Below are 26,025 nucleotides of genomic sequence, written 5' to 3'. Positions count from 1 at the left end.
TCTTCTGATTCCAGTTGATACAGATTCCTTGCTGTTACCAACTTTTCAACAAGGCGAGCTGCTGCTCTTACATCATTGTCATCTTCTGGATAGGGGACGTTTGTCACTTTGGCGTCCACTATGGAACCCATCACTCTTTCAGTCTATAGAAAGTAGTCTATCAGTCTGCAAGGGCAGATGTGAAACTTTTGTTTAAAAAAATAAAATCCAATGATTCAGTCAGGTGTTGGGGTCTTGTTAGTTTTAAACATTGTCTTGGATACCAACATGACGGTTTGGGCTAAAGGTTTACTCAATGCTTCACTTTGACGTTTTGTGAGTATGGGCATAATTGTATTTTTCGAATGCTTATCCTGTTTAACACTTCTTCCCTTACTGGAAATGTTAGTCCCACATTTCTGTGTCATGACTATGGATTTGAGAGTGGAGGATCTACAAACGTTTTTCTTCCTCCAGACAGGTTATCTCTGTACTGGGTCATACAATAATATCTTTGCCTGGATATCTTGTTTGGCTCAACCTTCGCCTCTGTTTTTGTCATCTGCCTGTGCTTGGTTTCTAGGCTCGATTACCTCTTGGTTCTTGTTAATATGATTCTAGCAGCAATTTCGATCCGTTCTTTTGCACAAAAAATTATTTCCCCTACTCGAGCTACTGGTGAGTATTATTCAAACATTTATGTTTCCCTCATTTAGCTCCTTTGCAGATGCTTTGTTGAGCATGGAATTGTAAAGGGATGTTGTATTGCTTCTTGTATGATGAGTCCCTTTTGTTACTAACATGACACTTCAGCAAGAGCATCTCTTTTTTTTTTCTCTTTCTCCTCATATGACCTCCGTAGCTATAGCAACCTCTCGGCCTGATCCACCCCTGCTGCTTATTACTTGGGGTAGCAGTCTCAGCTGATGTTCTTATGGGAACCACCCGCAGCATACCCCCTGAGCTGACCAAGAGGTATAATCTTTGGAGCTTATCCTGTAAACTAATTGTCTAATCCGAGAGTAAATCATCTAGCAGTTTCCAAAATAACCCAGAGTCTGATTTTCCTCTATATGCATTAACCTTCTGGTCTAAATCGCTATAGTATCTTACTGAGTTCCACCAGGCACTCCACGTTGGGGATACCACCTGACGCCATAGTTTACAGATCTCTCTCCTAGCCAACAGGATCAGATAAAACACCAATTTGTTCTGTAACCCCATAGATCCTACCGGCTCTTCAGGCGACAGTACAGTGCCAAACAAAATAAGAGTAGGGCTTACCTCAACCTCGGTACCCAGGGCCTTGGAGAGAGTCTTACCCACATTTCCTCAGAATTCTTGAATCTTTGGACAGGAAGTAAACACATGGATATCGTCCGCCTTCTGGGCACCACATCTCATACATCTGGCTTCTCCACCGCCCTTTATTCTGGATATTTTAAGTGGGGACCAATATATCCGGTGGAGCATAAAAAAAGTGGTTTCTCCTGAGTGAAACAGATTTAATCAATGGGTAAAGTGTGTCTACAGATACGTGCCAAAGATCTTTCAGCTCCTCGCTCGGCAAGCACTTCTCCCAGACCACATATGGATGTTCCAACTTCCTGTCTGCTACAGCAAGGAGATGATTATACGACTGTGCTACTTCTTTCTTTTTTGGGGTCAGGTCTTGTAGCACATTCTCCATAGAATTGTCCTCCAGGGATGACCAATTTTGGCTCTTACACTATGATGAAATTTGGGAAAACTTAAACCTGGAGAGAGCCCCGTTGGTGAGATTCCTCCTGAAGTCCCAGGGAAGGCAGTTTTTGCCCACTACAATGTCTTTCAAGTGTGTGACTCCCACCTCTTTTAGTGGCTGAACTAAGGAGTCCAACAGACATTCCGGTGTTCTAGGGGAGTCCCACACTGGGGCCCAGTCACTTTACTAGGAAAGACCCAAACATACCCAACAGTCCGACCAAAGCTTGGCAGCCATACACAAAGTCTTCAACCCGACTTTTCCAAAAAATGTAGGAGTGCCAAATTTATACATAAATCCTACCTCCTCTATGTCGGTTAGCATGGCTTTAAACATGCTACCAGTCAGTGAACTATCTGGAGTAAGAAGTAGCATCCTACAGTTTTTTAGTTGGTAGGCCCAGCAGTACAAATGAAAATCTGGTAAGCCCATACCCACATGTGAGAATTTGCGTCTTAATTTCTTCCACAACAGCCTTATCCCTTTACCTGCCCAATTGAAAGAGGAAATCTTGCCTTGTATTTCAAGCAGATCACCTTTACCAAACTCCAGGAGAATGTTATTAAACAAATAGGCATACTTCGGGAGCACACACATTTTGATCAGATTCACCCGCCCGTAGTGGGAAAGCGGGATATTCTGCCATCTCTTTAATAAAACGTCCACCTCCTTAGAAACTCTTTCCAGGTTAATTTTTGGGATCTCTCTGAGATATTGGGTTATTGTTACTCCAAGGTATCTAAGCTCCTTAGCAAACTTCACCCCTTGGTCTATGATGATCCATGCCATGATCTTGGTTTTATCGCTGTTGACTTCATAGCCAGAAAGTTTCCCAAAAACCTGGACTTCTTTAAGAAGCTCCGGTAATGTGATATTAACATTTGAGGATAGTAAAATTAAATCATCAGCATATAATGCTAGTTTCCTTGTGTACCCATTTGCGACAAAGGGGGTGATCTTTTCATTCTGCCTTAAACTCTGGGCCAGAGGCTCGATATACAAGTCAAAAAGTATGGGAGAAAGTGGGCATCCCTCCCTAGTACCACGCTCTATTGTGACTACTGGAGAAAGGCTGCCATTAACCTGAGCCTGGGGAGCTTTATATATTTTCTTAAGGACCTCCCTAAAACCGTCGCCAAAAGCATTCAAGGTCCTACTCAAATAGTGCCAGTTTACTCGATCGAAAGCTTTAGCTGCATCAGCGGTGGTGATTGAAAGAGTGAGGCCCCGTGCAGTTGCCAGATCAACTGCACCAATTAGGGTGTACACCGAGTCCGACATCTGCCTGCCCAGGAGGAAGCCCTTTTGATCTTCATGAATTATCGGCCCTACATTCAGAATCCCTGCGAAGACCTTGTAATCGGAGTTTAATAATGAAATTGGTCGGTCCTTGTTGAGCATGGAATTGTAAAGGGATGTTGTATTGCTTCTTGTATGATCATGAGTTCCTTTTGCTACTAACAGGACACTTCAGCAAGAGCATCTCTTACCTTGGATATCCGCCTGTTCTTATGACTTTCTTAAATCCCTAACTAAGACAACCTTTTTCAGTATCAGCGAAAATATCTACTCAGTTGTTATTTGATGTTAATGAATAATGTGTGAGTATATATATATATATATATATATATATTTCCTTCGATTGCAAATTTCAGTACACAATTCCAAGGTAAAGCTAGGTTAAGGGTTAAATTGCTGGCATCTTTCAAGTATCTGGCTTTTCTAATTCTGTGTGGTGGCAAACCGTCAGGGTCTATTTATTTTTCATGCTTCTTTTTTGGAGACTCGCTCTGCGAGATCGATTTGTTTTTAGAAAAATTTGAAGTGGGAAAAGCATATATGCTGAAAGTTTGTAAAATTTCCAGACCTCAAGAAATTACGGAATCTGAGAGGAGCGAAACAAAATCTACACGGTGGCTTTTTTATCTGCCTTCTGTCAGCATGTACATGTACTACGTGATATAAGCAAACCTGGGAGGCCACATAACTCCAGAACTGATCTGTCTCTCCAGCAAAGCAATTCACAACATGCCTGTTGAGAACAATCTGCCTGTTTTCGTTTTTTTCTCGGGTTTTGGAAATACTCCCAAATTATTAATAACATGCACATATGTTCAGATGCCCTATTTGTACATCTCTCTCTTGAAAATATTCTAGTCAGCAAAAAAAGAATGACATTGCACTCATGACTCGCAGCAAAACCTATGTGCATATCTTTATCCCACATCCATGGTACTGACGTCATTGAGGAAGTCTTAAAACAGAGAACACTTAAACCGCTTCTTTTATTCCAAGAACAAGTTGCCTCAATATTTAAGTAGCATAACATAAGCCGAGCATTGTGTTTTCTTTTTTGCTTCTGTAAAGATAGTCGGAACAGCAGTTCACTAAAGCAACAGTGCTCTTTACATTGACTGCCTGCGCTTCGATTTTGTGAACAGTACTTGAGAAATGTTGGCTTCTGTAGGTCTAAAAGCGACAATTCACCTCTGATTCACTGTGAATATTCACTGTTCAACAGTGTTCGAGTGTTGATGGTAAGAGAACCCATTACCCCCATGCCAGCACTTCTTGTCGGTCTCTGGTGAGCTACCCACAGAAAGGAAGGGATGGTAATTAAGACTGGGATTGCTACAAAATGCTTGCATATAACATTAATTTATTCACTTTTAATACAATCTATGTACATAGTTAGTCATCTGATACATAAACTTGATAACAAGTAGATCCAGGAACATCAAACTGTGATGAATTAAAAGAATGAAATAACTTTAGGCAGCACATTTCATTAGTATCTGATCTGGTAATGGACATCTGATCATCCTGGGTGTGTGAATTAAATGAAAAGGTCCTATGAGACATCCAGTACTGCACGTAGTACACCATCGCAGCAAAACATCCAACAAAACCCAACGACTCCCCACTAACACACTAACACCAGGCCACCATGACCACAGTCATTCAGCTATTCAATAAGCACTCGGAAAGTGTTCCGGGATTCCAAAACAATACACGAGACCATCTAAAGGACCACTCCACCCTCCTCCCCTACCAACACGCTCATATTATGGCATTAGAAGACGTATTTTGTAGCATACTCTAAAATACGTTCTTTGTGATGGCTACTCCCTTTAATTTTGTTCTTTACCAAATTTAAGAAGATGCGATTAAGATTAATGATGTGTATTCCATTAAAAGACGTGGTATTTCAAGGTCCACGGTCTGAAAACTATCAGATATTGCTCAGATATTAACAGGTATCGAAGCTGATGTTGTATTTTATACGTTTTTATTGACCAAGTATTGGGATGCAATGCACGCAAGCATTTTTTTAGCCCAGTTGTACTGTGTGTGTACCCTTTTTGTTTTAATATCAAGTTTCCTTACAAATCAGCATTCTTCACATGGTGTTTATACTGTACTGAACAATAAGTTGATGATTTCCGCAAACTCTGCATTAATTACATAAGCATTAACAAGGCCTACTAGTCTAGAATGGCTGTTGTGTAAAGGACTAGTGTGGTGTTAAAGTGTGTCTGCCTCTCGAAGTCTGTGGGCCAGTGTCTAGTGCATGAGCCTATCTACTGATCTCTGGTGCGCATGTAGTTCTGTTCCTGTCTTTAGATGCACCTGCCTTGGGCCAAAGCGCTGGGTTTACCTTTTCTTGTGTGCATATGTCTCCATACTGTCCCCTGCTGTTCATGTTGTAGCCATGTTTCTGGTGTTGATGTTTTTATATGTGTGCTCTTGTCTCTTTCGCAAAATTCGTCAATATTCTACTCATGTTTTCTCATGGTTTAGCTGAAATCAACTCAGTTAATGTGCTTTTGTATATGGGTTTTCCAGACTGCCTTTAGGAGGAATAAGCATTTTCATGTTCTGTATAAAATTATAAGCGCCATCCTTGCGCGACGTTTCTGTAACCACCAGACTGATGAGGCATCTAAGGTCCACCACTCAGAATGCACTGACTGTCCACCTGGCTAGCAGGGTCGGATTGAAACCAGAAAGGAGCTCAGGCCACTCATATTAATATGACCCACATATATTCTGATAATGACAAGTCGAGGATAGCGCCCTTTCGTCATACTCTGCTTGTTAGTTTGAGAGTGCTAATAATGGGAGTTAAGGAATTAAAAAATAAACAGCATACCCAGAAATAATTTTACAGGTCACAAGTTGAGGCTCTACCTCCTTCAGGTTTTTATGATGACTCATAACAAGACCTGAAGAAGATGTGCTCAGACAGAAGCCATGTGGATTTAAACGTTCTCTGGACTAAGGCTGCTAAATGAAGAACACCATTAGAATGCCTTTGAGGCCTTCATAAGACGCACAGATGTGTACAAAAAAGTGAAGGTCGGAATGCTCAAATGAATCTCTGCCACTGGTTAATGACTCTGGGCGCATCTCAGTCTATCTTTATTCTGCGCACCATGCCACCTCAGTTTGGACCCAGCCATATGTAAATTAGTCTTGACCCTTCTCCAATAGGAGCAGTCCAGCCCGAATTGCTAGGCCAGGTCCTACTTAAACCCAAATCTTATTTTATCTCGTCAGTCGGGTATAGCTCCGTTCCAGTTGCACAGTACCAACGTATGTGTGAACCCGCCCCACTTAGTGCGTTGCACTGAAGTATACAAAAAAGTGATGGATGGAATGCTTGATTTAATCTCAGCCACTGGTAATTACTCTGGGCCACATCACAGTCCATTGCTATTTTGCATTCTATGCCTCCTTAGTTTGGACCCAGCCATATGCAAATTAAACTTGAGCCTGCTCCAGTGGAAACAGCCCAGCCCAAAGTGCCAGGCCAGGTATTTAGATGAAATGTTACAACACATTAATTAAGCATGGATATCAGCCAGAAGTTGAAAACTATCCCTCTTGCTAAGGTTTCACCCTGTGACTTACTAGCCTTTCTCTTCTACATCAACGCAAAAGCTCCTTGGAGAAGCCTTTGAACTGTGTCACCACTGTATAAAAAATCAAATACCATAAAGGGCTTTTTGGAGGTTAACTGCGTGGACTGGCCACGCCTTCTGTAGTGATAAGTGGACTTTGGGAGAAAAGGTGGTGTAGGACAGACTACTTTCCTAGTACCTCCTCATGAAGCTTCAGGTAGGTGAACCTTGGGTGAGTTCTGGAGTGGTTTGACCATCAGTCAGGACTAGCAATCATTACTCATTGACTGGACTGGCATATTATTGCTCAGGCATCTCCCTCTTCCACCTCTCACTCCAAAGTTAGCCCACTGCTATGCATTTAAACTCTTTTCAGAGGCCAGCCTCTCAGTGATAGGCTAGGGCCTGGCTAGTTTGTTGAAGAAAGTGAGCAGCCGGATTCTTGTCGGATGCATATTCATACTATAAAATACCTTGCACACACCTATCTACTCCTTGGGTTTCTGCTTTCTGGGGTTTGCTGTGCGAATAGAGCTGGGCAGTCATGGATGGTACCCAGAAGCTCACATAAACGGGGAGAAGGAAGGGATATAAAACACCCAGTATTTGTCTTCTCTGAGGAGTGCCGTCTTTCACAAATGATTCAAAATGTAGACAGCATTTTCAAGGAGAGCAAAGACAATAAAAACACTGAAAAAAAACACTGAAGGGAAAAGAACTGGGAGGTCAGTACAGGGGTGGTGAATATTATGTATATTGCAAGAATGAATGGTTTTGCACGGAATGGTGGTAAGTGAATACTGGAATAGTATCATGGTTGACTGGTAGCACAGCACCCTCACACCGTGGGACTGTGGGTGCTATTAGTTTTGCGTGGTAGCAAAGCTGGGAACTAGATCAGTAGCAAAAAGAAGCTCTGGTTTGTACAACTACATGTATATTCTAGTAAGCGCCTTGGCAGCCATCTTTGATGAGTAACTGGTTTTCCTCACACAAGTGATAATTGATCTGGACACGTGACACAATACTCTTTTCTATTGGCTTCCAGCTTTGTGAATCTGCTTGTTGACACCGCTAGTATAACTATTATTAAACTGTACAAATAAGTTGGTTTGAAAGATGGCTGAAAAACCAAACTGACTATATAACTGCTCCTGAGACTGAAATTGATTAAACTGTTCTTGGGTAAACTGCTTGTGTGTAGCATTAACAGTTCGTACATGCAGTGCTCTGACATCTGTGCATCTGTCAGAAAGAGCAACAGTGGCTATAATGTATAAAACCTACTCCAGCAGTATGCACAGTATCCGTAATCAGTTCACTATTGAAGGAGAAGAGGGCTTTCCAGTGCCTAGGGTCCTGTGCCTACTTTTCCGGTACACACCACCTTTTGAGGTCGAGCCTACTAAACTCCCATGTGCAGTCTTATGCAAGGCATATTGTGGCTTACCAAGAACATAGAGGGGCTTGGTGCTCCACATTATATTGGTTGGCTTTCCTTGTCGCTCACATATGCCTGCTTATTATTTTTGTTCTAGTTTGTAAAGTTTGTTTGTGTCTCCCTTGAAGCATTGTCTAACAATCTCATTTACTGATATCGCTGCTTCCACTGCTTGCCGTTCAAGCGGCGAGAGGATGTGGCCCTAAGGCTTGAGCGGTCGACCTCGAATCTGAGCTACTGGGTTCGAGTCTCGTCAACGATGCACAACATCTAGTGATTCTGAGCAAACCACTTAATCTCACTGTGCCTATCAAAATTAATGTATCCATCTGTAACGCAACTGGTGCGCTGATACCTTCGGGTCGAGTTTGCGCTATATACAACTAGGGGGAAAAAATACACTACTTTTTTCTTTTGTGTGAAGCACTCCTTTATAGTGCGTGTGTGTTTTTGAACCGTCTCCCTCATGTACATGTCACACTCTGTACTCCGTGTTGATGTCTGTGCCTGACTGCTTCTCCCTGCACCCTCCCTCTTGCACTTGCCCGTTTGTTCTCTCCATTGCTTCCCCTTACCCACCTTCGCGTTACTTCTGGTTCCCACGCCCACCCGCCTTTTAAAAAAAGAAAAAGTGCTTTTACATGTTTTCTTTTCTTTTTAGTTACTGATCCAACTCTGGTGACAAACAAAAGTGCTCACATCATTTTGTAGGAATGCGCATGCGTGGCGCGCATGCCTACAAAAATGACGCAGGAGACCGTATAAAAGCCATTTTATTTTTTAGCCGACTAGAAACCATGGGCAGAGCCAATCGGTCACAAAAACATGACCTATTGAATTTCCAATTCTTGCTAAAGAGGATCTCATTACATTGGTTACACAGCATACGCTGGCTTTAAAGGGGCAGGGAGGGCTGAACTTTGAACTCTGCTTAAAAATTCTAAATACATAATTATATTATGCTGCAAGGTAAATTAATGTTCTGGGTCACCTAAAATGCCAGAGTTTAACGCGATGTACAGTGACTGTACGTTTTGCAAACATATTGTTAAAATGTATTGTGTTTGTACTGAAAAACTAATACATAGAAAGAGAAAAACAAAAAATGCTTTGTCAGTTGTTGCAGAAGCCAAGAAACCTGACAACACATTCCAATCGGGTCGATTGTCACTTGGTGTTTTTTTGTATGGAAAACATTGTTTTCTAGCAGCAGAATTCTCACACATTATAGAATTGGTTTCCAGTTTTAGAATAATGAGACTTTGTTTTGGGATACACGAGAAGACTGAAAAGAAATCTGCTGCCAAAGCAATCTGTTCATTTCCTCATGATTGTTTTCTTAGAGTGTACTTTGCCTCCTAGATTTATCACCACATGTTTTGTGATGATGTCCCTTTGTACACAGTGAGCACTTAGCTATTACAATGTTGAAAAGCTGTAATGTCATTTTTCGTCTGTCCCATTCTGTTTTTCAACATGGTAAAGAACCAGTCCACCGTCAAGTCATTCTGAGGCATGTTTGTCATTTAACATGCCAATAATTACATGATCTAAGTATGTCCAGTAATTGATACTGATTTGAAGCCTGAATGTCTAACGAAGGACCCCAAAACGAGAAGGTATTTTGTTATATCTAATTCTGGCGAGACTGGTCTGAAAATGATTCTTTTTGTATGTCTCGCAAATATTTTTATTATGTTTAATGCCCAAATCACCATACTTTAAACATATATACTTTCTTTTAATGAGGAGCAGCAACAGTTCAGATGCTAAAATGTCAAATGCCAATTGTAGAAGTGAGTTTTGTATGCAGTTGAAAGACGAATTGAAATGTAAAAGCGAGTTCTGAAGAGTAGAGGCCAGAAGATAGAGTGCCTGTTGCTTGACCAGGATGTTGCCAGTTGCCTATCATTTATAGCCTAAGGAAAACTAAGACAATCAGACCTCCAAAGGTTGTGCTTTTGTAAAAGTATAGCGCTTTTCAGGAATTTGGTGTTGGTCTACGTAAATCCTGGTTAGTTAGATGAAAAACCTAGGTTATAGACTGAACTTCATGTGGGTTTCTGGTGTTTGGCTCAACTTTGTTTCCTCAGGCAGACGGTTTTGGTTTAATCGCTTTAAGGCAAGACGTTGCCACCAAGGCCTCAGTTGGTTTCAGATTAGATTACAGCAACTCTTTTTTATCTGGGATTGAAGACCTATCTTCCAGCTTAAAACGCTCCTCCAAGTGCACATTTAGCCGTAAGAGTTGGTAGGTATTGGAAATAAAAAAAAATTCCCCAAGACTCGATAGATCTTTATTGGCTCCCATTGAGGCAGAGAAACCTGCCTCTGCATTGAGTACAATCTATTATTATTAGTTAGTTGAGCAGGCTATTACCTAGAGGTGTTGTGGCTCTAAAGAAAGAAAGATAAGAGTCTCTTTGGGTTATTTAAACAGGTATGTTTTTAGAGCCTTCCGAATTGCTAAATGATTTGGCTCTATCCGTAACACTGTAGAAAGTTTGTTCCGGGCCTGTGCAGTAACCGCAGAGGGAGGCACGATCTTCGAATCTAACCTTCTAAAATTTAGGCACAACAAGAGGATTAAGAGAACCTAGGAGGGCTTCTAGAGTGTTCAACTAGGGGTGTGTTTTGAACAAATTGGAGATGTTAGCACAATGCTTTTGGAAGATAGCTTTGTGACAAAGACACAGGAAATTGAATTCACATCTTTCCTGAACAAGAAGCCAGTGACATTTCCTATGATGCGTAGAGATTTTATCAAATTTACCAAGATTGAAAATTTGAAGATGGCTGCATTCTGTAAATTCCCACTGCTTTATTGACACAAACTGAACCAGTGCAGAACCTGTCAGTAGTTATGCTCTGTAAGAGAGATCAGTCTCAATATTTCACACTTTAGGCTTCTGATGCTTAGTTTTAGGTCCTGTTCCATACTTGCTGTGGAATTCTCCGTGCCAATCAGGCAAAAAGACCGCTTATTGCACTTTAAAAAAAAAAAAAACTCACACAGCTGTTAATAGGTAGTAATTGAAAATCAGTTACAAGTAATGTGTCTTGAAGTCTCAGGGTGTTGTATGCTTATTTTGAAAGGGATGCAGTTTAATAATGTTTAGCTGTTGCTTTTATTTCTTATAGCAGTGATGCATGTGCCACAGGACGTCATCTGTATCTTGTTGGCTAAAAGATGTTACAGCACTGATTGAGATGGTTATTAAATAATCACTTTGTTGTGGTATATAGCAAAACATCAATCTTCCTCTGTCAAATTGAATTGAAGCTTTTAATGTTGCTGGCTGCTATTTATATTACTTTCTTCATTCTCTGAGTGTGTTAAACTCCGTTACTTGCCACTTTGCACTTTACGGGGCTTGTTCGTCCTCGGGTGGCCATCTTGTTCTGCCACGCGCTCCCTCCGGTTAGCGCTCTAGTCACTGCATGTCGTCCTGCCTCCAACCCTACTTACTGGCCTCAGAACGGACGCGCAGCGGGCGTGCCAAAGGCAAGCTCGTCTGCGCCCGTCCACGCACGAACAGGACGAGGGGCCTCAAACCCTGGTCCGGTTAGGAGGAATACTGTGAGCTATTCTCCTAAACAGCTTCTGGAGCTTCGTAATATGCCGTTCCCTGAATGTACTTTACCCAATCATGAGGAGGTTTGCACTAGCTGCTCTTGCTGCAATTTTGCATTTAAAATAGGGTCCCACAAGGAACATAGCACCCTAACTACTACCACCTTTATTAACTGACTGGAAATTTCTTTACTTAAATGTAGTGTTTTACTCAATAAGGAATTCTCCTTTTTTAACATTAACTGCTGTTCGCTTCCCAAGCATAAGGCTGACATCTTTGATCTCTTGATCGGTGAGCATCCTGATGCTATCTTTCCCAGTGAAACATGGCTGTATAAGAGCTCTGGACCTGATGTTGCTATAGCTTTGCTGCCTAACTACGCCATAGTCATGAAAGACAGGGAATTTAAGACCGGGGGAGGCATTGCTGCAATTTATAATAAGTCCTACACTTGCAAATTTGAAGATTTACCCTTTATGGTTTGTGAGGCCGCCTTATTTAAACTTGCCTTGAACCCCCAGTTCACCGTCTCGGGCATATTGGTCTATCGCCCCCCTGGGCCATCTGGCCCATGGGCTTCATCGTTTCCGAATCTAATCTCCCCCCACCTTCTTAATGCCGCCAACTTTACCATCTTGGGGCATCTAAACCTCCATTTGGATGACCCGGCATGTGCAAAAAGCGCTACATTTATCTCCGATCTGGCAGCAATGAACATTTTGCTTTGCAATTCGGGTTCTACTCATGTGGCTGGTCATTTATTGAACCCTATTTTCTCTAATTTACCCCATAGCTACTGCCCCCAGCCCTCCCACTGTGCTGGTCAGATCACCTTGCGGTCGGCTTTCGGTTCAAAACTATTGTGAGCCTGTTTGTAGCCGCTCTAGGTACCAAGTCCAAAACCAGAAATTGGGGAAAATTGGATATTAAAGTTCTGAATAAGCTTCTATCTAATAATGCTCCCAGCATCCAAACAGATGTCTATTGCTGATTTGGGTGTTATCCAAAACTGGATTCTAAAATCTATTGATGTTTGCCTCCCGCCATCTAATAAGGGGGTGAACAACCACCGCCCCTCTGCGTCTTGCTTTACTGAGAGGTTAAAAACTGAGAAAACTAAATGTAAAGCTTTGGAAAGACGCTGGAGGAAGAATTATGCTCCCGACATCAAAATCGCATATAAAACGGCCAAAAGAGACTATCACTCCCTTTGTAAAATAGCTCGAGCTTAATATGTTTCCTCTACTATCTCTAATGCGCAGAACTGTTCTAGGACTTTGTTTAAGGTGGTCAAAGAACTATCTGGAACAGAAAGTCAGCCCACCCCTATTATCCTCAATGAATCGCAATGCGAGGTCCTTGCCAACTTCTTTCTAAGTAAAGTTGCAAAAAATATTGTCTTCGCTGAATGATGACAAGTCATTTAACACCACACAGCAAGCCAATATCCCTCCTCAGGTAGCCAGAATTACTGAACATGCTGATTGGAAGACTATCGAGTCCACCAATAAATTGGAAAATTGGTCGCTCTTAGACATGAACTCCTTTAAGCAGTTCTTAGGCGGTCTTAAATCTGACTCTCACTGTGAGCTCCTCCCCATCTCTGTGCTACAGCAGCTTGAGCTGCCTTCACTTATGTTAATTATGGAGCTTCTTAATGCCTCCTTACAGGAAGCAACAGTCCCGCCAGAGTGGAAACATGCTGTAGTTCTTCCACTTTTAAAGAAGGCTAATGCTGATCCGGCGCAGCTGTCTAATTTTCGGTCAATTTTACTTCTTCCGGCTCTTTCCAAAATTTTGGAAAAGCACATTAATTTACAGCTGTCTCAAAACTTCTTGCACTCCTCGCAATCTGGCTTTTGCGTAGGTTTCTTGGAGTCACTGAAATGTTGCAGCGCCGTTTGGATACTGGGGACACTGTGGCCCTCATACTACTTGATTTGAGTGCCGCTTTCGACACGGTGTCTCACACCGTGCTATTGAGAGCCTTGCAATCTCTGGACATTGATGGTTCAGCACTCAACTGGCTTCTCTCTTTCCTGGCCGACCGTATGTTCAAGGTCTTTTCTTCCACGGCCAGCTTAAAACCTCATTCATCTCCTTATAGGGTACCCCAGGGCTCTATTCTTAGCCCTCTACGGTTCAATGTCTACGTTGAACCTCTGGCGGCGATTGCCGAAGAGGCTGGGCTGGACCTATTCTCTTACGCTGCCGACACCCAGATTATTTTTTTCCTCTCTGCTGAGAGGCTGTCTGAGTCATCCACTCTCCAGTCTGGGTTGAGGGAAATTGCATCTTGGATGCAAGCTAATTTACTCAAACTGAATGGAGGAAAAACTGAGGTTTTGATTTTGGGGAAAAATAAAGATCTCTGGGGCCCCCAACAATGGCCTTCTGAAATAGGCGCTCTACCAGAGCCCACCCACCAAGTTCGCAATCTAGGCTTTATCATTGATGATCTATTATCAATGAAACAAAAAGCCGTGAAGGTGGCCTCGACTTGCTTCTTTATCCTTAAATGGCTAAAGAAAATCCTTTGGATGCTGCCCCGTTCCACCCAGAGAACCGTAGTCCACTTCTAGACTGGACTCTAGTAACATTCTGTATCTGGGGGCAATAAGGATGTGACACGTAAACTGCAGGTGGTGCAGAATGCAGCCGCCAGACTGCTCTCCAGGCCCCCTGAGCTGCCTCGATCTCTGGTTTTCTTCGTGATCTGCACTGGCTCAAGGTAGAGATCCGTATTCAATTCAAAGCCTTGAGCTATATGTTTAAGATCAAAATTGGCCTGGCCCCTCAGTACTTGCTAGCCTTGGTTCACCCTTACTTGCCCTCACCCCCTCTCCGTTCCACTACTCTTGCGAATGTTTTGGTCCCTAGAATCAGATTGTCGTGGATGGGCGGTCGATCCTTTGCTTATCTAGGTCCCTCCCTGTGGAATTCTCTCCCCATGTAGCTCCGTAATGAAACTGTCTACGGAAACTTTCGCAAATGTTTGAAAACTTGGCTGTTCAATCAATAATTCTCTGCTCTCTCGTTTGTTCCTCTCAGGCTGGCTCCAGGAAACCCTCATGGGTAGCTGCGCGCCTTATAAAATTAATTAACATAACAAATATTCAGAGTGCAGCAGAAAATACTGATTATTTAGTTCCTTGAGCCTTTAATAAGGTGGTTTCATTTGGTCCTTCAGAAAGGGAACTATGCCTTATTCGGTTGGAAACAGCCCAATATTCAGTTTAATTATTGTCTTGTGTTCTGTAAATGCTAGCTCATAGTTGTGATTTTTTTGACAAGGGATTTCTAGAAGTGCTTACTCCAATGACGTTCTAAGCACTTTGCGAATGGAAAAGCTATGTTTATTCAAAATCCCTGTCTGACAACATGATTTTAGAGTACTTTGTAAAGGGAGAAGGAGGAACTGTTGCAGTGTCATTGCACTTTTGGATCTGCCGTGGATACTGCTCTCCTGGTATTTTGCTGCTCCCAAGAGTGGGACGTTTCCAGGACTCCTGTATTTCATATATCTATTTTACTCTACTACAATCTGTCGTTCTGAAGATGGTGGTGATAGAGCTATATTCTGATTATACAATTGTTTGTAATTTAACACCAGAGACCGAGTTTTTCTTTACTTTCTTTCACAGATTTGCACTCATTGGGGAGAGGAGTTGGCCTAACGGTTAGGGCGCTCGACCTCGGACCTGGGGGAACTGGGTTCGAGTCTCGGTAACGACGCTAAACATCCTGTGATTCTGGGAAAATCACTTAATCTCCCCGAGCCTAACAAAAAACAAAAAAACAAAAAAAAATGAATGTGTGTCCTCATGTAACGTAACTGGTGCTATGTAAAGCGCTGTGATACCTGGTTGGATTCGGGTCAAGTTTGCGCTATATAAAACTCTGCAAAAAAAAAAATGCTATTAAAGACTGTGAGCAACTAGTATTACCACTTATCAAATGGACCAAATAGGGAATTTACTGAGTCATTCAAAATAATAAAGAGTGTATCGGGTGTGTCTTGGCACCTTTCCTCTTTGTTATATAATGACTTTCTTGTTGAATGGGAAAGATATTATACTGGTGGATAAGGGTTCTCCCCAGTACTGCAATATGCAGTCGACGCAGTCCTATTGGCAGGCATTGCTTCAGAGATTATTAGATAATTTTACGACCTTTATTGCGCAACTTGATTTAAGGACAAACCTCTTAAAATCATATATAATGATCCGTGGGTGAAAAACCACCAAAATTAGAGGTTATTTTATTTCTGGAACCAAGGTGGGGTCCGTTGTGACCAGCAATTACCTATGGATTCCTATACATATATCTTTTAACTGTGGGCACTTATGCATAACATAATGTACCAAATCAGTTTACTCTTGCTTGAGTAATTTATCGCCTTGGATTCACCTGATCATTTCAAATCGTTCTGTTCCAAGTCTCCTTATATTAGCACATTTCTGCATTCTTACAGTAGTGCATTTCAGTCAATGTGATGCTCTCATGTGTTGTTTCACATACCTAAAATATATCACCATATTAATTGTCACCATGTCAAAAAAGGCAATAAAATGTACTGTATGTTGAGAACCTCCAGTAAAGTTTATCTTCCACTGTTGTATTTAGGCTCTCCTACCCATCTAGCTATTGGACTGTCCGCTGAACTTGAAATAAGAGTAATAGTTGCCAATTTTTCTAGTGGTACAATAGCACATGTGCTCTGAGATATGCTCTTGTTAATAGTTATTGAAGGGAACATGGGAAATATGGGCAGCTAAAATAGACACAAACAACAACAATCCTTGGGTCTAAGTTACCTAAACAAACAAACCTAATGGTAAGGCACTGTCAAAATAACATTAGGGGAATAATCCCTTTAGGACGAAATCCCTCACCCACCTATGGTGGCATGCTTCATCATTTGGCATCCTCCTCCCAGAGTAAATACCTAGTTCCTCTGGGGGCTACAACCCTCAGAGGGAGGAGCTCAGGGATGTTTTCACCTGCTCTAGCTGGATCAACTAGATCCTCCAAATGAGATTACTAGTGTGAGAGAGAACGCAGCGCAAAGATAAAAGTTTAAAGTGAGTGAAGTGATGTTAAAACTGGCTAGAGAGAACCTACATTTTATTCGTGAGTTCTCGCTGTCTGGATTAAAAACAGTGCACCTGCGATATGGATTTAAATTGCACGTGTAAATTGATGGATTGCGGTCAACATGTTTCAGCCATGAGGCCCATAAATCGGACCAGGCTTTCTTCAGGACCAATCAGATGCTGCTGCTATGTGAAATGTGTTGTAAAGAATAAAAAAAATTCAAAACATATTATCAACACCCGGAACCAAAGGTACTTGCGGTTCCTGCTCGGTGGGAAGTAACGTTACCCGTAACGACTGGGTATGTTCCAAACCTCTACCTGCCGACAGCTCCGAGGAGAGGCACCGCTCTCTCCGTTGGAACCTCGGTCCGATGGAGACTATCGACGGAGGTGAAATAGACAACATTATCAAGCTAACCTACATGATATCCCTTCCCTTTTGGCAAAGACAAATAGGGAGGAACCAAGTATCATTCCATTCACTTTTATAATATTTTAATGAATTGCTAGACTTTACATACTGTACATGTATGCATTACAATACCATGTATGAGATTGTCATGAAAGCCTATGTATTTCTGGCCCATAGGGTCATATGGCCAGTTTCCAGGGATCATCAAATGTCATTGAACTCCTGTCACCACCCTCCATCTATATATCCTCACTTGTAGGTCAATGTGAATGGGCTAGAGTACCGAGACAACGAAGAAACATTTGCCGCAAACCCCACATTGGCTCCACAAATGCATCAAACGCCAAACTAAATGTTTCCCCCTTTTTTATTTTTAAGAGGTGTCTATTTAGAAAGAAAAATCCAGAGTAATTTAGTGCTAGTATGAATATTCAAAGGTGCGCTTTCTGGATGCGCCCTGATCTGCAGGTCTGGGTCTGTATCTGTGCTCCAGGAAACACCTTTGTTGGAATGTGTGAAAAAAGTAGAAGACAAACTCGAGTGGTGAAAAAAGAAGGGAGAAGAGGGACTGAGGATATAGCAGGTTGGGGTATACACCAGGAGGGGGAGAGAAGTGACAGAGACAAAGCTACATTGCACTTATGTTGGCAATTATTAACTGTTCTATATCAAGTGTGTGTACTATGCCCCTATGTGCACTACATGCCTCTAAAAGCAATGACCCGCATGTACCCCCATCCCCAAAATAATTAAATATGCCCTCCCAGTGTGAACTGAAGAGTGTTGTCTCATCTTGGAGTGGTTTCCTTAAATCATCGCAGAATTGACAGTGGTGCGGCGAAGCCCAGGCAAACCTGTCATCAGGCTAAGTCAGCAAGCTAACACACGCAATGTCTGATTTTAGTCTAGCTGCACCATATGATGGACTGGTAACCTGCACTAGGTCAGGACGCCGGTGTTTATGAGAAAAACGTAAATGAAAGATGACCAATTTAAAACTTTGAATAAAAACAGCACATCGTCTAGCCGTCAAGATTCCTCCTGGCTGCTGTCCATTCCGGCTCAGTTTTTGATTTATTATTAATATGCTCTTGATGCTGATGCAGAATCATCTGACTAACCATTGACTCACTCAACTAATATGCGGTCAGTTGATCCCTTGAGAAACTAAAGTACAGAAACCAATCAGATTCTCCATGATGTTGTTCACTTAACAGAAAAATGTATTTTCTCCCTAACATCTTGGGATTTCGTTTACTTAAATTCCATCACCTAAATATGTTTGTAACGCTTCTCTTCCTTATTTTCAAGGAGAGAATTTTAATCGATTTTGATGAACCCTTTTTTTCTAATATGCGATCTGCATTTGCAGTTCTCATGAGAAAAAAAATGACATTTGACTTATGTTGTTTTTCTGTTTTTGTTTTCCAGTTTTGGCACATTCATTGCTGTAGGAATCACAATCTTCGTGGTATTTGTTGTAACCGTCATTTTGTGCTTCACCTGCTCATGCTGCTGTCTATACAAGATGTGCCGGAGATCACCACCACGTGAGTCATGCAACCTCTATAAATTCTTTACAATTTTTGCTCAAACGAATGTCTGCTATTACCACAGTGCGAGCCATGCAACCTCTTTATTTTCTTGAGAATTTTTCTTTTTAAATCTGTGTCCGAGACCTCCACAGTCCAAGTCATGCAACCTCTATATATTCTTGAGAATTGTTAATTAAACCTTTGTCCAAGATCCTCACCACAGCGCCAGTCATGGAACCTCTGTATATTCTTGAGAATCGTTGATTAAACTTGTGTCCGAGAACACAGCGCGATTCATGTAACCTCAATATATCCTTTAGAATTGTTGATTAAACCTGTGCTGAGGACACCGCAGCATGGGTCATGCAACCTTTTTATACTCTTGAGAATTGTTAATCAAACCTATGCCCCAGAACCCCACGACACGAGTCATGCAACCCCTATATATTCTTGAGAATTGTTATTTAAACCTGTGTCCGAGATCACCACAGCGCCAGTCCTGGGAATTGTTGATTAAACCTGTGTCTGAGGACTCCACAGCATGGGTCATGCGACCTCTTTATATTCTTGAGAATTGTTAATCAAACCTATGTTCAGAACACCACAGCACGAGTATGCATTCTCTATACATTCTTGAGAATTGTTGCTCAATCCAAACTTGTTTTGTCCACTATTAGTCAAAAGAAAAGAACAATGCTGAGGTACACCATGCATGCAGTCCTTGCTCAATATACTACAAAAATGTAATTTATTTATGATTCCATGCTTACCAATTAAAGTGCAAAGAAAGAAATTGTAGTAAGGGCGTGCATACACCGCAATCTCTTCACCCACGTCTGTGGGCCTGGTCAGGCTCATCACATTGTCCACTATAAATAGTTGCGTTAATTACAAATAGGTGTTGCTGATAGTGGAAATAACATAAAAATTGGGTGCAATGTAAAACAAACTTCCATCAATAATGCATCATACAAATGTATACAAAACAGAATACAAACTCCCAGTAGTCCAGTATTCACGCTAACCTCTGGCAACCCAATGTGATTCCCTAGCCCCATATAGAAAACAAGGCATAATTACATTTCTGGAATATAGGACTTGTACCAACAATGTTGGAGTCTCTTAGCTGACGGGGAGAATTTGAATTCCCAATTTACCACTCTCCTAAGTGTGTAGTAATTGTATGTCCACACTTTAGTACCTTAGTATACATTTTTAGAGACAACAGTGCACATCAGCCAAGATAAGATCCAGAGGATTTGTTTATCCATCCCACAGTAAAAAATCGTGCCTAGCTTAATTCATATAGGGGAGACTTTAAGTTATTCATAGTGTCTAAAATCTCTGGAAGGAACATATCTGCCAAGATTAATCAATACAGTGCAACATACTCTAATGTTCTAAGCAGAGCATTAAGAAATGTATGGGCCCCTCCTCCGATCAACCGTGACATTCTTTTTCTTTTTCTTCTCTTTCTCTTCTCCTACATTTCGGGTACTCTTTTGGGGCGACAGACACACTCCTAGGGGGGGTAGGCCGTAGCCTCTGCATGCGTGTAGGGTGGGGGGTATATTTCCTTATTGGTTTTTTTTTCTATGGGCCTCCTTTTTCTTTCTTTCTTTTCTCTTTTTTCTTCTCCCTTTCTACTCTTTACCTTTCTCGCTTGCTCTTTCCTTTCTTATTTCTTGGGTCGATGGGAGGATTGGGAACTTGTGGGTAGTGCTTGGGGATCGTCATGTGATATGCTTCTTTCCTATCCTGATTTCATTGAGTGCGATTGATTACCTTACGGATAATGCTTGCTGACTCTTCTGATGATCGTTGCCCACTATAGTCCTAACTGCATTGCTCTGATTCGGATCCTTCCAGACCTGTTGCTATGGACTTATTTCAAGACTTTATAAAAATTAAACCTCATCATCCTGGCGCTCGGCGGCACAATTGTGTATAACGTAACTTGGTCTATTCGTGTTTGTACTGATATGCTGCTGAGTTGTATCATTGCTTGCTGATGTGCCTTTTATTGTCGAGGCCGGCCTGCGGGTTGTAGGCCCGTATTTGTCTGCACATACTGTTAAATAAAGGTTTTCCAAAAAAAAAAAAAAAAAAAAAAGAAATGTATGGGCATTAGGGGGGACATGCTTAAGTTTCTGTGATCAAGAACCTTTTATACCTGAGGCACATGAGGAAGGGAAACAGCAGTTTTGCCATCAGATTTTCATGCCATTAGACAAAGTGTGCCATTTAAATCTTTCTGTTAAACCCACTGAATTTGGTTTTGAACTTGACCTCAGCAAATCAAAAATTACTTGCCCATTCTGCTACGTTTACATTGAGTTTGGGGCCAATGTTATGACCTGTTTATTTATAAAGCAATAACTGATTTAAAACTGATATCTGTCATAACTTGTTTTCCCTGATCAGGCATTGTTCGGTTCCAATTGTTATACCCCTCCACCACCAAAAGCATATTTGTGTATTATTTACATTATTAAATGCCACATCCGTGAATTCCCTGTTTTTTTGTGAGGAGTGAGTTATGAGTGTTCAAAGAACACTCCATTTTCAACTTGAATTTGATACTGTAAAATCCTTCTCTCTCGTCAGCAAAACGGCAATACTCACTGACAAAGGTATTTTGAGCCGAAGGAGATAGACGTAAAAATCTCTAAAGTAGATTGAGCATTTGTGTGGCAACATCAATTTATGATTTTTCGATTTCTTCTGCTAACTTAATTCAAAAGAGATTAGTTAAAGACTGTCATTAAGGACACTTACTGTGAATTACTGTATCAGTATAAAAATAAGGATGTGACCCTTGTACTTAGCTTTTTTCTTTTTCTTAATAAGGAATGTCATTCTTATTAAACCAGTCTTTCTTAAATATTAAGTTAGAAGTAGGGGCGTACAAATTTGCATTTTTCTTGTGAAAATTAAATCAAATTATGTTCATGGTATCTGGTACCTCACAATTAAAAGTCTCAAAAAATAATAGCAAGTGCATTTGCGTGAAGATAAAATGTGTGCCCCAAAAGGCATTCTCCACTGTAATCAGACACCCCATAGAAAAAAAGAGTGCGACATTTTGCACCTTCAAAATTTGCAGAATTTCACATTACGAGATCAAAGTTGTGGTCAGAGGTCTAAAAGTGGCTGTTCATCTTTAATTTAACTTTTCTGATGATATGATTTGGGCTACTGTTGTTGGATTTGTATCAATTGGCTAAACCTATCTTTAGTGTAGATGTTTTGTGTTTTTTCGCTTTTATTTCTTATTATATTGTTATTGTTTTAATTAACCCATTAATTGTGCAATGTACTTGCATAGGCATAGATGTTAAATGAGAGGGCACAATAGGGCGAGGCGAGACTATCCATACTAGAAGGGAAACAACTTACTGTTAAAGGGCAGTCTGAAGTTTCAGGCTGTTTTTGGGCTACCGCTGGACTACGTGATGGGTCATCAACGTTACTGGTACCATGCTGAGGGCTTTACATTATTTTTCTTAAAAGTATGATGAGGGCTATTTATGATTTGGTTTAAGATATGGATGTGTGAATTCGTGGTCCTGCTAGTTAGGTAACAAGACAATACACAATTTGTATAAAAGACTGTTGTGCTTGATAAAGTGATGAGTGGTTCGAATGGGATCTCGTTGGCTGGGTAGGCGCTTCTGGAAAGAGCAAATTACTTTAAACATGGAAGGAGGAATTTAAATGTTGTGCTATTAATATGTTAATGCTATTCCGAATGGTTGTCTCTTGCGCTTTTCACATTCTCTTAATATAAAAAAATTCTGAAAAACAACTCTGCAAATGTACTGACTTATAACGGTGGTCTTGTAAACCATAATAGATTCAAAGGAAGTGGTTTGTTAGATAGACAGATGCCTTCATGGCGTAAAACTACCTTCATCTGAAAGAATTTTCCATGACAGACCACATAACTACATACGTCAAGGTATATTTCACACAGTTTTATTATGTGCTTGTGTTTTTTCTAACATTTTGGGCTGGTCAGAGGAACTGGTAATCACCCAAAATAGAACATATATTTTTGAATCTAAGACGTCTCATTTTGTTGTTAAAAGCAATCCCATAATTTAGTCTGGAAAGCAGTAAACATTTGCAGTGAATTTGTATGTTCCAGACTTTCCGTTTTCATAAACAGATTGCGTAACTACTTCCTATTGCTCTCTTTCCTTTTTTGTGGTTGAAGTTATCGCAAATTCTACATTTCAATTTTCTGTGGCTTTCATACGATGTTGGATACAAGTTTATATCACTAAAGATCTTTTTGTTAAACGAAGGCATGAAGCAATGGATGCTTTTGGGGGTTACATTAAGGACAGGTGAGGTGTTATAGGACTTAACTTATTTTTGAGGGTTATGGGGTAAGATTGTTTCAGCCTTGTGAAGTTGCAGCATGTAGACAAGGTTAGAAAACACAAAGCTAGTACAACATTATGTATTCAGGGTTGGTGCTAGGCATGGGCAGTGTGGGCAGCTGCCCTAGGCCCCATACCAGCTACACTACCCAAAAGCCCTGCATAGGTGCCAGTACACAAACTCTTGTTCTTCCTCCCCTCTCTGATGCACAAGACGCCTCTGTGAAAAGAGGGGTGTAAAACGATTTCGAGTGGTATGAGGGGAGGAGGCAGCAGGGGGAAGGTGCAAGGCCCATGGGTGCAGAACCCTCGAAGGGGGCATAGCTGTAAATAGGGTTGTGGCACTGGGGTGTTTGCAGTATACTTCTCTAGTGACCACTCAGCCTTGATCCAGTGCTGCCAGGCCCAGGAGAGGGACCGCCCTCACCTGGGCCTCACAGCTATAATCAAATGCTGCCTGTGCCAGGAGATGGCCCCTTCCACCTGCGTCTCACAGCCATGTTCCAGTGCTCCCAGGCCTAGGAGAGGGGGTGCTCTTCCCTTAACCTGGCACCATTGGACCATAATTGCGAGACCCCGGAAGAGAGGTGCCACTTTCTCGGGGGCATAGATATCATTGGTGTAGCCGATTCAGTGGCACCAGGACTCAAGGGTGTTAGGTACCAAATGCAACCAAATTATGGTTGTATTTTGCTGTCCAGCCAGTGGGCGGCTGAAATCATTTTACCTTAATTGTACCAGGGTACACCATTGCTGTGCCACTGGCCTCACTCCGATGGGCCTCACAGCCATGGTTCAGTTCTGCTGCCTGCCTGATGTAGTTCTAAGTAGTGCAGCAGGTGCTGTGGCCTCAGGCCTTGATGTGTTAGTTGACCAATGCACCCAAATGTTGGCTGTATTTTTCTGTCTAGCCAGTAGAAGTAAGAGCTAATTTCCCTTGCTTGCACCAGGGGCCATGGCACCATTGCTGTGCCACTGGCTCCTCTTCAAGAGAACTCGCAGGCATGACCCAGTGCTGAAAGGCCAAGAGAAGTAAATTAGCTGAGTGCAGTAGCTCTCTGCAGAACTCAGGACATATACCCATTTTTTAATCGACAAGTGTCTGTTAAGGGCTAGAAGGCTTATCGACAGAGAATGCAAAACAAAATGGCCATCTGAGGAGCATCCAGAGGCCCAGTCCAGTGGGATGTCCCAGCACTTGTACAGGAATCAGTCACTGTGCAGGGATGCGAAGAGCCATCATTTGTAGCATAACTGGGACCGTGGACTTCTAGCACACAAGGTGATTGATTCATAGTGGCCAATTTAGCAAAATGATTACCTTGTAGAGGTGATAAAAAGGAGGAATGTAAAAGCCGAGAATTAAGTGGCCCTTAACAAGCAGGTGGCGATCCCAAAATCCTTACATTCGGTTAATGGCCAGCCAGCCCATCATCTCATGGAAAATAAGGGCACATGGCTCAGGACTGCATGATTGGCCCAAAGTCAAACAATTTGATCATGTAGGAGACCCAAGATTACAATGCAGGACTGTCTGTTTCAAGCCCCATAACTTTTTCACTACTCCATTTTTTAATTTGAAGAGACTTGGCCTGATTTAGGTTAAGGTGTTGTGGGATGAAACTCAAAATATGAACTCCGTGACTTTTACTACCCCCCCCATGTCACATTCTTCTTGGGGAAACTATGGCCTAGTATTCACCGAAACAATAGTGGAAAGTTGGCTACCCTGCAGGGGAGGGACCCTAGGTATGCGGTGGGGGAGGTGTGAAACCTATGCTTCACCTTTGTAGAGACACATGCAAATCGTTCTGAGCCTCCTAGCTACTGGTGTCAAATGGCTGGTCTTTCTGTCTCCCAAATGAACCTGCTTTACAGGTCAATCGAATTGCCATGGGAGCTAGACATTACCCAGCATTGACGTACACAGGGGGGCTCTCCCACACATAATGGACGCAACCCATGAGGATGGTGTCATTGGCCTGGCATGCTGCCACACCTTTGAGGGGCTGCCATAGTGCCGACACAAGGGAAACTGCTCTCTGAAGTAGCCAAACTGGAGTGCTTCTAAAATGGGACACAATAGGGGTCTCTACAGCCAGGAATTCTTGGGTCTCAGGTGAAATTAAAATCTATGAGCATCTTAGCGAGGAATACACCTTTAATAATTTTCGGGTTTTTAAGTATTTAGAACTGAAAACTGCGCTAGAGAGATAAAGGAGTCATGAACGACAACCAGAAGTACTCCACACTACATCGCAGGGTTTTGATGGAACCCCCAAGGTGTAAAGCAATTTTCCAAATATACAAAACACTGACTAGCAATTACCAGTTAAAATGTTAATAGTGGAAGCTAAGTTGAAGATACACTTTGATGCCCCCAAATGATCTATACTGGGAGGAGGCTACAGGAGGCCCCAGTGAAGAGGCCATAAGGGCTGGATTCTGGATGATACAAGTGAAGCTTTCACACTGAACATACTGTACCATAACGCAGTTCAAACTGTTTGGATAGGTGCAACCAGATTCATGGGGGTTGATACTGTGGTGACCTTCCATACATATTAGGAGTGCTCCAAAGGGACAGAGTTTTGGCGAAAGTGGGTGAGTGACTCTCAGTGGTCCCCAAAATCCAGGTAAATTTGAATTTCAGAATTATGTTATTGGGCATCTTGGGAGAAAATCTTTCACCGAAATACAAAAACTATTCTGCGGTGCTAGTTTGGCAGTAGCCAAACAAGCCATAGCCAGGCTATGAAGCAACAAGGTCACCTAGAGGTTTTTGGATTGGTGCAGTAATTTGGATTAGTGTATGGCTAGTGAGCAACAAATATTCAAATGGAAATAATCAAAAGTATGGAGTTGATGGTGATCTCCGCCAGCTCCCATGATTCTGCTTCTTATACGAGAGCCTGCCTGCATGGGACATGGTGGTTCAGACCGGGTAA

General features: G+C 41.8%; 1 protein-coding gene across 2 annotated transcripts in view; it reads left to right on the top strand.

Moving 5' to 3' along the window:
- Nucleotides 1–26,025, top strand: part of SHISA5 (shisa family member 5) — a 319,518-nt gene that overhangs the window by 229,904 nt on the left and 63,589 nt on the right. For both annotated transcript variants that reach the window (XM_085624898.1, XM_085624897.1), the window contains one exon: nucleotides 18,586–18,704. In XM_085624898.1, the coding sequence (XP_085481024.1) occupies nucleotides 18,586–18,704 (119 nt within the window). The remainder of the gene's footprint in view (nucleotides 1–18,585; nucleotides 18,705–26,025) is intronic.

The sequence above is a fragment of the Triturus cristatus genome, chromosome 9 (assembly GCF_964204655.1).
Source record: "Triturus cristatus chromosome 9, aTriCri1.1, whole genome shotgun sequence".
Taxonomy (NCBI): domain Eukaryota; kingdom Metazoa; phylum Chordata; class Amphibia; order Caudata; family Salamandridae; genus Triturus; species Triturus cristatus.
This window is presented reverse-complemented; position numbering and strand designations above follow the sequence as displayed.